Raw genomic sequence first — 14,276 nt, forward strand, 5'->3', positions numbered from 1 at the left:
AAATAGAATTAGGAAGAATTGCTGGCACTTATCCTTGCAAACCTATATCAACCTTGCATATTTCACCCATAGGATTAGTACCAAAGAAAACGTGTGGCATGCGACTCATAACACATTTATCACATCCAGCTGGGGAAAGTATCAACATTGACCCTGCTAAAAGTACTGTTAGTTACACTTCATTTGACCAGGTGGTTGATAAAATATCAGCACTAGGTATAGGTTGTTTAATAGCGAAGAAAGATATACAATCAGCTTTCCGTCTGCTGCCTGTTAACCCAGCAGATTTTGATAGGTTAGGTTTTCAGTTTCAAAACCAATATTTTATAGATAAATGTCTCCCCATGGGGTGTTCAATATCTTGTTCTTTATTTGAAAAGTTTGCTTCTTTTTTGGAGTGGGCGATCAAACATAGGTCTGGTCTTGATTCAGTTGATCATTATCTAGACGACTTCATATTTGGGGGCAAGGCGAACACAGGGGATTGTGAGATCTTAATGAAAACCTTTGATTCTATATGTGCTGAGCTAGGGGTGCCTGTAGCAGAGGAGAAAACTGAGGGGCCCATAACTGTGCTAGTATTCTTAGGTTTAGAAATAGATACAATTGAGAGGAAAATTAGAATCCCCATGGAAATTTTTTTAGCTTTAAGCACAAATTCAAACATACTCGTAAACAAAACAAAAATAACATTGAAAGATTTACAGTCAATAGTGGGCTTATTGGTTTTTCGTGGTAGGGCTATACCTTCATCTAGAGCTTTTAACAGGCGTTTTTATAATGCAATGTCTGGTGCTAAGCTTCCTCATCATTTTATTCGGGTTACAAAAGGGATGAAAACCGAGATACTGCGCGATATAACTTTCCTAGAGCTAGTTCCAATTCTGCTAGCTATCCATACATGGGGCAATGACCTTCGAGATTAGAAAGTCATTTTCCGAGTTGACAACAGTGCTTTGGCTACTATCCTGAATAAGAAGACATCAAAATCAGACAGAGTTATGTGTCTTTTAAGAGAACTTATTCTGGTGTCAATGCAATACAATATTCAGTTTAAAGCACAACACATAGCTGGGGTAGACAATTTTATAGCGGACGCCATATCTCGATTTTGGTGGGGGAAATTTCGAGTCTTGGAGCCAGAAGCAAAAGCCCAACCAGAGCCTGTTCCTCCCAGATTTCTACATTTGATATCAGCTGTGAAGTAGATAAGCTCATTCGCTCATCAGTATCGGAAAACACAGCAAAAGCTTATAGCATTGCTTTAAAGCGATTTAATGAGTTCCGGGTTACATACAAGTTACCAGATATTTCCCCTTTTCCGCTATCCCAGGTAGTTCAATTCATTGCATTATTGTCGGCTAAAGGAGCAGCATATTCTACTGCAAAGAGCTACATATCTGGTTTAAGTTTTTACAGCAAGATTCATGACCTATTAGATGTAACTGACAAGTTTGTTGTTCGTAAAATGCTGGAAGGTATGAGGCGTCTTAAGCCAGTCAGAGATTCACGTCTTCCTATAACTGTTGAGCTACTTCAGAAGTTGATAGGGGTTGTAGGCAAAGTTTGTCGATCTGACTACGAAGCTATTCTTTTTAAAGCAGCATTCTCACTAGCTTTTCATGTCTTTTTGATGGTTGGGGAATTTACAACCGATGCCCAGTCTTCTAATCGAGGTGTGACATACGAGAATACAATAATCATAAACAAAACTACTGTCGATATTTTTCTCCCTCTTTCCAAGACTGATCAGTATGGTAAGGGTGTTCATATTCAAGTGAGTGCGAATGAAGGAAACGTATGTGCTGTGAGATTGCTTGAACAATATTTTGCAGCTCGTCCCAAGTGTGGGGGGCCACTTTTTTTGTCATTTTGGGGGTTCACCACTCACTCGATACCAGTTTACATCAGTCTTGAAGAAGTCAATAAGCATTCTAGGGATCGATAGTACTGGATACAAATCTCATTCCTTTCGTATTGGGGCGGCAACTATGGCCTCTGTCAACGGGGTGTCTGATGAGGACATTAAACGCATGGGTAGATGGGTTAGCGATGCTTATAAGGACTATATAAGGACATCAGTATTGTATTAGGATAATTACACATTAAGTATGATCTCAATTATGCTTGTTCATGTTGCTAACAGCATATAAGTTTCTTATAGGTAACATCAGAATATGGATCTTGGGCTCGTCCATAGTTAAGCGTGGTTTCATCCACGCCAGAGGTAGACCTGATGGTATCCATTTGGGACTAGATGACCTAGGGGCATTTATTTGGTGGCAGGGTCGGAGTGGCTTATCCGTTACAAGATTATCAGCAACCTTCAACCACATTAGAAAATTTGAGGATGACCCAAATATATCTTGGTAATTCATTGTGGTGCTAATGATTTGGGAATCGTCCCTTTGAAAGAATTGCGCAAAAAACTCAAAGATTGTGTGTCCTATTTTCACAGAACCTTCCCTAATGCATTGATAGTGTGGTCACAATTACTTCCCCGTCTTACATGGCGTCACAGCGGCAATCAGAAAGCAATGAAGGAGGGTCTGGTTAGGTTAAATAGTTGCATGGCTACATACATTCTGTCACTTGGTGGGGGTTACATTCGGTATCCTGACATGTCATTGAGTTGTCCAGAATTATTTGCTCAAGATGGGGTTCATCTTTCACCAATAGGTACAGATATATTTCTCAACACACTTCAGGGGGGTCTGGAAACTTTTATGAAATCCACAACAGCTATTTTTCCTACACTCAATCCATAAGTTGATTTATTTGGCTGCAGCTTTGTCTTGGTTTGTGTAGCTTCATTCCCTCTACTTTGTGGCGGTGGTCAGGCAATGCCTGTCCATTGGCGGATGTTGCTACATTTACCATAATTACAGCTTCAATGGATCAAGTTTGTAGCTATATCGATGAATGATTTAAATTGGACTGTTAAATTGATATTGATCATCATCGATTGCATTGTTGATCGGTTAAATTAATTTTAAATTGCATTTCGCAATGAACCTATATTTGATTGCATTTAGCAAGCTATCTTCAATTATTTGTGCAGTTCGCACTTTCTTGAATTATTTGTGCAGTTCGCACTCGAGCTTCAGATGTCTGTTCCCAGGGTTTGTATGCTCATTATTATAATCTTCAGATGTCTGTTCCCAGGGTCTGTTGTTTTTTCTCAATTTTTGAACATTTTATTGGAGGCTTGCCATATACCCTAGTTCAGGGTCGGTATCCTCAACTCTCTAGAAAAAGCTGTGGCCAAATTATACCAAAAACAATGTGTTTGTCATCTGTTCGATTGAATGGTCTTTGATAACGATAAACAGAGTTATGGCGGGTCGAAAAGACGATGATTAGCGGGGCGCCATAACGGTAAACAGCGTTATGGCGGGGCGAAAAGACGATGATTAGCGGGGCGCCATAACGTTAAACAGCGTTATGGCGGGGCGAAAAGACGATGTTTAGCGGGGCGCCATAACGTTAAACAGCGTTATGGCGGGGCGAAAAGACGATGTTTAGCGGGGCGCCATAACGGTAAACAGCGTTATGGCGGGGCGAAAAGACGCTGTTTATCGGGGCGAATTAACTCGCCCCGCTGATTAGCGGCTTCACGTTTTCGTTATTTCGTGTTGAGTTGTGGCGTCTTTTCGTTATGGCGCGGCGCCATAACGCTAATTATCGGGGACGAAAAGACGAAGATTATCGTTCTGTCGGGGCGCCAGAACGAAACAACGAAATGGAAGAAATCAGTCACCATAGTTTAGGAGGTGACTACCTCGTTGAACAACACTCAGGAGGCCCTGAACTTATGCTTGGATAGATGTCAATTGATGTCTCATAATCAATTAAAGTGTCAGATTCCAGAAAACTGTAAAATTGTAAGAATTATTACACTGGTAGCCCCAAAACCTACATTTTCCTCGCGCCAGTATAATTTTTTAAACGTAATTGAGGGTCTTAAATATCGCGAAAGGCGCGATCGAATTAAGTGCCAGTGAGGAAATTGAGTGAAAGTGAGGAAATTAAGTGCAATTGAAGGTATTAATGCCAAAGGAAAGGAATTCATTAATTTTTATTCGTATTTCGTGCTCAAGCAGACTTATCAGCCCTCACTACACTTCATTCTTTCTGTGACACTCATTTAGGTGTCACCCTTCTTGTGCATTGTAAATTATACAATTGATTTAAATTCAACATGTTTTCTTAACATTAAACATTTAAATTGATACAAAAAAGTGGAGATCACTCCAACAGAAAAACGCCCATATGAACTTAATTCATTTACATGTATTACTCGGGAACCTTCAACTTTTTGGAGATTCTAATTTGTCTAAGGTGTGTATTTTCAGCAATGTATCCAGGAATCTAATAGCCACTGTCTTTACAGTATGCGAACAGAGGGAGCAAACCTATAAAGAAGCAACCTCCCATGACGGAATACAATTGCTACAGTGCCCATTCAAACATGAACTTACATTTGAATGAGCACTGTTACTGCAGGTAGATGAAGGTGTATTGTTAGCACACTTTATCAACCCACATCCGTGCAGAGCAAACATACATGAAGGCCGATTGGGACTTAGGGGACCTTTGATTACACGGCGGTACATTCGTAACTGTGTTTGAAAAGTGAAGTGCGTTCTTCTTGCAAAAACCTACCACTTCATACCAAAGAAAAACGATTTTCCCAGGTGTACATATTTTCTGCACATGGTATGTATAACTGCAAACGTTTCATTTCGAAAAAAAAACTATCTAAAATCGTTTCAGAGTATTCTAAACATTTATATTTTAATTTCGGTTCAAAAGTTTGGAGTAAAGTACTGGTATATATTGAATTTTAATTCGTTCCCCTGTAAGTTTGTAGGAGGTAACTCTTGATTCGTCCCCAGGAGGACTAAGTACAGTTCAACCCTCCCTAATACAGTTACTAATCCCTAACCCAAACCAGTACCACTATACACTAATCCCGGCAATTATCAAGCAAGCGTACCAGCACTGACATATGTAGTGTCCAAAATTGTAATATTACCGTCCGATTTTTATCATGATCCACACCATAAAAATCTATATAATTGCATCCAATTTAACCATTAATATATATTGTGATTTCGGGTGGTTCATTTTTATCCTTTTTATTTTATTTTTCCGATTTTACAGAAGGTCTTGGAGAGATCAAATTAGGTCTAAATTGGAAGCAGGATAATCTAGTGGTGAGAGACGGTGACTTCATGAATGACGGATCGATGGTTCGAGTTCCGGCAAGGGCAATGTGTTGTGCCCTTGTACGTGATAGGGCCGGAGAAATTTCACGTGTAAAATGTTGTGTGTCTAAAAGACAGTACGACTGTACGTTCAAGTAAAGGCCAAAAGTGAGACAATGTCAAGAGAGACATTAGGAGGAAGAAAGTTGCTAGAAAAAAAAATTAAAAAAAATTCTAAATTTAGTCACCTCTAACGATCATGCAATGGGGACAGCAGGTAAAATCCTTATGTCCTAGCTGTATGGCAGTCGTCCTTTGTAAATTATGGTAGGGACATAACTGACATAAACCGAAAATATTTATCGAGGACTTGTCAGAAATGGAAGAGACATCACAGAGAGGTTTCGTCCTTTTAGAACTCGTCAGTGATAGTAGAGACATCATTTATTAGCATAAATAATGGACGCAGGTTCGTAGCCTCTATATCCATATCAATATCAATACATAGTATAATATAAATATTTCCTATGTCATTAATGGCTTTATATTAGTTCCTGTACATTCATGAATAAAAACGGTTATTTTTCCAATGATCATCTAACATTATTTCAAATTTTATGACAAAAACAGCCTTGACAACAATTTGTGGCAAGCTATTCCATAAATTAATAACTCGGTTACTGAAAAAATGTTTCCTTCCATCAAGACGACATCGCTTTTTGAAAATTTTCTGATCGTGACATCTGGTTGTACTTATCTTGTCCATTTGGAAAAAGATTTTTTTATTATTTTACTATCGTGTATGTTATTTACTATCTTAAAAACGTTTATCATATCTCCTCTGGTCCTACGGTGCTGTAGCGTTTGGAGATTTAACCGTTGTAGCCGTTCCGGGTACGATATATTTTTAAATCCAGCGATCAGTTTTGTTGCACTTCTCTGCACATTTTCAATGAGTTCTAAATCTTTTACATACGGCTTTTCGTCCTTCTTTGACTCGTCATTGATGCATGGGATCCCGTGGAGCGGTTTCGTCCTTCTAGGATTCGTAATTGATAGTAGGGGCCAACATATGGAACTCTACAGGGGAGGTTAGAAAAGTTTGGAGCTGTAGGATAACTTTTAGTAATTTGACAGAGACATGAGAAGTGTATTGGCTGGTACGGCCACAGTCTACCATTGTCTGGTACGACCATAGTCTACCATTGTCTGGTACGGCCACAGTCTACTATTGTATGGTACGGCCACAGTCTACCATTGTATGGTACGGCCATACTCTATTATTGTATGCTACGACCATAGTTTACCATTGTCTGGCACGGCCATAGGCTACCATTGTCTGGTACGGCCATAGTCTACCATTGTATGGTACGGCAATAGTCTACCATTGTCTGGTTCGTCCATAGTCTACAATTGTCTGGTACGGCCTTAGTCTACCATTGTCTGGTACGGCCACAGTATACCATTGTATGGTACGGCAATAGTCTACCATTGTCTGGTTCGGCCATACTCTACCATTGTCTGGTACGGCCATAGTCTACCATCGTCTGGTACGGCCATAGTCTACCATTGTCTGGTACGGCCATACTCTACCATTGTCTGGTACGATCATAGTCTACCATCGTCTGGTACAGCCATAGTCTATCATTGTCTGGTACGCCATAGTCTACCATTGTCTGGTACGGCCATAGTCTATCATTGTATGGTACGGCCATGTTCTACCATTGTCTGTTACGGCTATAGTCTATCATTGTCTTGTACGGCCATAGTCTACCATTGTTTGGTACGGCCATGTTCTACCATTGTCGGGGACGGCCATAGTCTACCATTGCATGGTACGACAATAGTCTACCATTGTCTTGTTCGGCCATGGTCTACCATTTTCTGGTACGGCCACAGTCAACCATTGTATGGTACGGTCACACTCTACCATTGTCTGGTACGGCCACATACTACCATTGTCTGGTTCGCCCACAGTCTACCATTGTCTGGTACGGTTATAACCTACTATCGTCTGGTACGGCCACAGTCTACCATTGTCTGGTACAGCCATAGTTTACCATTGACTTGTACGGCCATATTCTATCATTGTATGGTATGGCCACAGTCTACCATTGTCTGGTACAGCAACATTCTACCATTGTCTGTTACGGCTATAGTCTATCATTGTATGGTACGACCATAGTCTACCATTGTCTGGTACGGCCACAGTCTACCATTGTCGGGTACGGCCATAGTCTGCCATTGTCTGGTACAGCCACAGTCTATCATTGCATGATACGGCCATACCCTACTATTGTCTTGTACGGCCATAGTCTACTGTTGTCTTGAACGGCCATAGTCTACCATTGTCTGGTACGGCCATAGTCTACCATTGCCTGGTACGGCCACGGTTTACCATTGTGTGGTACGGCCATAGTCTATCATTGTATGGTACGGCCATAGTCTACTATTGTCTGGTACGGCCACAGTTTACCATTTTCTGGTACGGTCAGTCTTTCATTGTCTGGTACACCCATAGTGTACCATTGTCTGTACGGCCACATTTTACCATTTTCTGGTACGGCCATAGTCTACCATTGTCGGGGACGGCCATAGTCTACCATTGTCTGGTACGGCCATAGTCTATCATTGGCTGGTACGGCCATAGTCTACCATTGTCTGGTACGGCAATAGTCTACCATTGTATGGTACGGCCATAGTCTACCATTGTCTCGTACGGCCACAATCTACCGTTGTCTGGTACGGCCATAGTCTACCATTGTCTGGTGCGGCCATAGCCTACCATTGTCTGGTGCGGCCACAGTCTACCATTGTCTGGTACGGCCACAGTCTACCATTGTCTGATACAGCCACAGTCTACCATTATATGGTACGGCCATAGTCTATCATTGTCTGGCTCGGCCATAATTTACCATTGTCTGGTACGGTCACAGTCTGCCATTGCCGGGTACGGCCATAGTCTACCATTGTCTGGTAAGGCCACAGTCTACCATTGCATGCTACGGTCATAGTCCACCATTGTCTTGTTATGCCATAGTCTACCATTGTTTGGTACGGCCATAGTGTACTATTTTCTGGTATGGCCATAGTCTACCATTGTCCGGTACGGCCATAATCTACCATTGTCTGGTACGGCCATAGTCTACCATTGTCGGGTACGGCCATAATCTACCATTGTCTTGTACGGCCATAGTCTACCATCGTCTAGTACGGCCATAGTCTATCATTGTCTGGTACGGCCATAGTCTACCATTGTCTTGTACGGCCATAGTCTACCATTGTGTGGTACGATCACAGTCTACCATTGTCTGATACGGCCATAGTCTACCGTTGTCAGGTACGGCCATAGTCTACCATTGTGTGGTACGATCACAGTCTACCATTGTCTGATACGGCCATAGTCTACCGTTGTCAGGTACGGCCACATTCTACCATTGTCGGGTACGACCATAGTCTATCATTGTATGGTACGACCATAGTCTACCATTGTCTGGTACGGCCACAGCCTACCATTGTCGGGTACGGCCATAGTCTGCCATTGTCTGGTACGGACATAGTCTACCATTGTCTGTTACGGCCATAGTCTACCATTGTCTTGTACGGCCATAGTCTATCATTGTATGGTACAGCCATGTTCTACCATTGTCTGTTACGGCTATAGTCTATCATTGTCTTGTACGGCCATAGTCTACCATTGTTTGGTACGGCCATGTTCTACCATTGTCGGGGACGGCCATAGTCTACCATTGCATGGTACCACAATAGTCTACCATTGTCTTGTTCGGCCATGGTCTACCATTTTCTGGTACGGCCACAGTCAACCATTGTATGGTACGGTCACACTCTACCATTGTCTGGTACGGCCACATACTACCATTGTCTGGTTCGCCCACAGTCTACCATTGTCTGGTACGGTTATAACCTACTATCGTCTGGTACGGCCACAGTCTACCATTGTCTGGTACGGCCATAGTTTACCATTGACTTGTACGGCCATATTCTATCATTGTATGGTATGGCCACAGTCTACCATTGTCTGGTACAGCCACATTCTACCATTGTCTGTTACAGCTATAGTCTATCATTGTATGGTACGACCATAGTCTACCATTGTCTGGTACGGCCACAGTCTACCATTGTCGGGTACGGCCATAGTCTGCCATTGTCTGGTACGGCCACAGTCTATCATTGCATGATACGGCCATACCCTACTATTGTCTTGTACGGCCATAGTCTACTGTTGTCTTGAACGGCCATAGTCTTCCATTGTCTGGTACGGCCATAGTCTACCATTGCCTGGTACGGCCACGGTTTACCATTGTGTGGTACGGCCATAGTCTATCATTGTATGGTACGGCCATAGTCTACTATTGTCTGGTACGGCCACAGTTTACCATTTTCTGGTACGGTCAGTCTTTCATTGTCTGGTACACCCATAGTGTACCATTGTCTGTACGGCCACAGTTTACCATTTTCTGGTACGGCCATAGTCTACCATTGTCGGGGACGGCCATAGTCTACCATTGTCTGGTACGGCCATAGTCTATCATTGGCTGGTACGGCCATAGTCTACCATTGTCTGGTACGGCAATAGTCTACCATTGTATGGTACGGCCATAGTCTACCATTGTCTCGTACGGCCACAATCTACCGTTGTCTGGTACGGCCATAGTCTACCATTGTCTGGTGCGGCCATAGCCTACCATTGTCTCGTGCGGCCACAGTCTACCATTGTCTGGTACGGCCACAGTCTACCATTGTCTGGTACTGCCACAGTCTACCATTATATGGTACGGCCATAGTCTATCATTGTCTGGCTCGGCCATAATTTACCATTGTCTGGTACGGTCACAGTCTGCCATAGCCGGGTACGGCCATAGTCTACCATTGTCTGGTAAGGCCACAGTCTACCATTGCATGCTACGGTCATAGTCCACCATTGTCTTGTTATGCCATAGTCTACCATTGTTTGGTACGGCCATAGTGTACTATTTTCTGGTATGGCCATAGTCTACCATTGTCCGGTACGGCCATAATCTACCATTGTCTGGTACGGCCATAGTCTACCATTGTCGGGTACGGCCATAATCTACCATTGTCTGGTACGGCCATAGTCTACCATCGTCTAGTACGGCCATAGTCTACCATTGTCTTGTACGGCCATAGTCTACCATTGTGTGGTACGATCACAGTCTACCATTGTCTGATACGGCCATAGTCTACCGTTGTCAGGTACGGCCATAGTCTACCATTGTGTGGTACGATCACAGTCTACCATTGTCTGATACGGCCATAGTCTACCGTTGTCAGGTACGGCCACATTCTACCATTGTCGGGTACGACCATAGTCTATCATTGTATGGTACGACCATAGTCTACCATTGTCTGGTACGGCCACAGCCTACCATTGTCGGGTACGGCCATAGTCTGCCATTGTCTGGTACGGCCACAGTCTACCATTGCATGGTACGGTCATAGTCGACCATTCTCTTGTTATGCCATAGTGTACCATTGTCCGGTACGGCCATAATCTAACATTGTCTGGTACGGCCATAGTCTACAATCGTCTGGTACGGCCACATTCTACCATTGTCGGGTACGGCCATAGTCTACCATTGTCTGGTACGGCCATAGTTTACCATTGTCTTGTACGGCCATATTCTATCATTGTATGGTACGGCCATGTTCTACCATTGTCTGTTACGGCCATAGTCTATCATTGTATAGTACGACCATAGTCTACCATTGTCTGGTACGGCCACAGCCTACCATTGTCGGGTACGGCCATAGTCTGCCATTGTCTGGTACGGCCACAGTCTACCATTGCATGGTACGGTCATAGTCTACCATTCTCTTGTTATGCCATAGTCTACCATTGTCCGGTACGGCCATAATCTAACATTGTCTGGTACGGCCATAGTCTACAATCGTTTGGTACGGCCGTAGTCTATCATTGTCTGGTACGGCCATAGTCTACCATTGTCTGGTACGGCCATGGTTTACCATCGTCTGGTACGGCCATAGTCTACCATTGTATGGTACAGCCATAGTCTACAATCGTCTAGTACGGCCGTAGTCTATCATTGTCTGGTACGGCCATAGTCTACCATTGTCTGGTACAGCCACATTCTACCATTGTCTAGTACGGCCACAGTCTACCATTGTATGGTACGATCATAGTCTACCATTGTCTGGTACGGCCACAGTCTATCATTGTATGATACGGCCATAGTCTACTATTGTCTTGTACGGCCATAGTCTTCCATTGTCTGGTACGGCCACGGTTTACCATTGTCTGGTACACCCATAGTGTACCATTGTCTGTACGGCCACAGTTTACCATTGTCTGGTACGGCCATAGTCTACCATTGTCTGGTACGGTCATAGTCTACCATTGTCTGGTAAGGCCATAGTCTACCAAAGTCTGGTACGGCCATAGTCTACCATTGTATGGTACGGCCATAGTCTACCATTGTATGGTACGGCCATAGTCTACCATCGTCTGGTACGGCCACATTCTACCATTGTATGGTGCGGCCATAGTCTACCATTGTCTCGTACGGCCACAGTCTACCATTGTCTGGTACGGCCATAGTTTACCATTGTCTTGTACGGCCATATTCTATCATTTTATGGTACGGCCATGTTCTACCATTGTCTGTTACGGCCCTAGTCTATCATTGTATGGTACGACCATAGTCTCCCATTGTTTGGTACGGCCACAGCCTACCATTGTCGGGTACGGCCATAGTCTGCCATTGTCTGGTACGGCCACAGTCTACCATTGCATGGTTCGGTCATAGTCTACCATTCTCTTGTTATGCCATAGTCTACTATTGTCCGGTACGGCCATAATCTAACATTGTCTGGTACGGCCATAGTCTACAATCATCTGGTACGGCCATAGTCTATCATTGTCTGGTACGGCCATAGTCTACCATTGTCTTGTACGGCCATAGTCTACCATTGTCTGGTACGGCCATAGTCTACCAACGTCTGGTACGGCCAAAGTCTATCATTGTCTGGTACAGCCACATTCTACCATTGTCTGGTACGGCCACAGTCTACCATTGTATGGTACGATCATAGTCTACCATTGTCTGGTACGGCCACAGTCTATCATTGTATGATACGGCCATAGTCTACTATTGTCTTGTACGGCCATAGTCTTCCATTGTCTGGTACGGCCATAGTCTACCATTGCCTGGTACGGCCACGGTTTACCATTGTGTGGTACGGCCATAGTCTATCATTGTATGGTACGGCCATAGTCTACTATTGTCTGGTACGGCCACAGTTTACCATTTTCTGGTACGGTCACAGTCTTTCATTGTCTGGTACACCCATAGTGTACCATTGTCTGTACGGCCACAGTTTACCATTGTCTGGTACGGCCATAGTCTACCATTGTCTGGTACGGCCATAGTCTACCATTGTCTGGTAAGGCCATAGTCTACCAATGTCTGGTACGGCCATAGTCTACCATTGTATGGTACGGCAATAGTCTACCATTGTATGGTACGGCCATAGTCTACCATCGTCTGGTACGGCCGTAGTCTACCATTGTCTGGTGCGGCCATAGTCTACCATTGTCTCGTACGGCCACAGTTTACCATTGTCTGGTACCGCCACAGTGTACCATTGTCTGGTACTGCCACAGTCTACCATTATATGGTACGGCCATAGTCTATCATTTTCTGGCTCGGCCATAATTTACCATTGTCTGGTACGGTCACAGTCTGCAATTGCCGGGTACGGCCATAATTTACCATTGTCTGGTACGGTCACAGTCTGCCATTGCCGGGTACGGCCAAAGTCTACCATTGTCTGGTAAGGCCACAGTCTACCATTGCATGGTACGGTCATAGTCCACCATTGTCTTGTTATGCCATAGTCTACCATTGTTTGGTACGGCCATAGTGTACGATTGTCTGGTATGGCAATAGTCTACCATTGTCCAGTACGGCCATAATCTACCATTGTCTGGTACGGCCATAGTCTACCATCGTCTAGTACGGCCATAGTTTATCATTGCCTGGTACGGCCATAGTCTACCATTGTCTTGTACGGCCATAGTCTACCATTGTGTGGTACGGCCATAGCCTACCATCGTCTATTACGGCCAAAGTCTACCATTGTCTGGTACAGCCACATTCTAACATCGTCTGGTAAGGCCAAAGTATACCATTGTCTTGTGTGGCCACAGTCTATCATTGTATGGTACGATCATAGTCTACTATTGTCTTGTACGGCCATAGTCTACCATCGTCTGGTACGGCCACATTCTACAATTGTCTGGTGCGGCCATAGTCTATCAGTGTCTCGTACGGCCATAGTCTACCATTGTCTTGTACGGCCATAGTCTATCATTGTATGGTACGCCATAGTCTACCATTGTCTCGTGCGGCCACAGTCTACCAATGTCTGGTACGGCCACAGTCTACCATTGTCTGATACTGCCACATTCTACCATTTTATGGTACGGCCATAGTCTACCATTGTCTGGTACGGCCATAATTTACCATTGTCTGGTACGATCACAGTCTGCCATTGTCGGGTACGGCCATAGTCTACCATTGTCTGGTAAGGCCACAGTCTACCATTTTTTGGTACGGCCATAGTGTGCGATTGTCTGGTATGGCCATAGTCTACAATTGTCCGGTACGCCTTGTTCTACTATTGTCTGGTACGGCCACAGTTTACCATTTTCTGGTACGGTCACAGTCTTTCATTGTCTGGTACGCCCATAGTGTACCATTGTCTGGTACGGCCACATTTTACCATTGTCTGGTACGGCCATAGTCTATCATTGTATGCTACGGCCATAGTCTACCATTGTTTGGTACGGCCACTGTTTACCATTGTCTGGTACGGCCATAGTCTACCATTGTCTGGTACGGCCACAGTCTACCATTGCCTAGTACGGTCATAGTCTATCATTGGCTTGAACGCCATAGTCTACCATTGTCTGGTACGGCCATAGTCTACCATCGTCTGGTTCGGCCACAGTCTACCATTGTCTGGTACGGCCATAGTCTACCATTGTCTTGTACCATTTTCAGT

At 43.9% G+C, this 14,276-nt stretch overlaps 1 protein-coding gene across 1 annotated transcript in view; it reads left to right on the forward strand.

Annotated features, from left to right (window-relative positions):
- Positions 1 to 1,468: 1,468 nt before the first annotated feature.
- Positions 1,469 to 14,276, forward strand: part of LOC117337691 — a 24,474-nt gene continuing 11,666 nt past the window's right edge. The window contains exons 1-2 of the mRNA XM_033898791.1: positions 1,469 to 1,676; positions 2,147 to 2,369. Of these exons, the coding sequence (XP_033754682.1) occupies positions 1,469 to 1,676; positions 2,147 to 2,369 (431 nt within the window). The remainder of the gene's footprint in view (positions 1,677 to 2,146; positions 2,370 to 14,276) is intronic.

Source organism: Pecten maximus, chromosome 11 (assembly GCF_902652985.1).
Source record: "Pecten maximus chromosome 11, xPecMax1.1, whole genome shotgun sequence".
Lineage (NCBI taxonomy): Eukaryota > Metazoa > Mollusca > Bivalvia > Pectinida > Pectinidae > Pecten > Pecten maximus.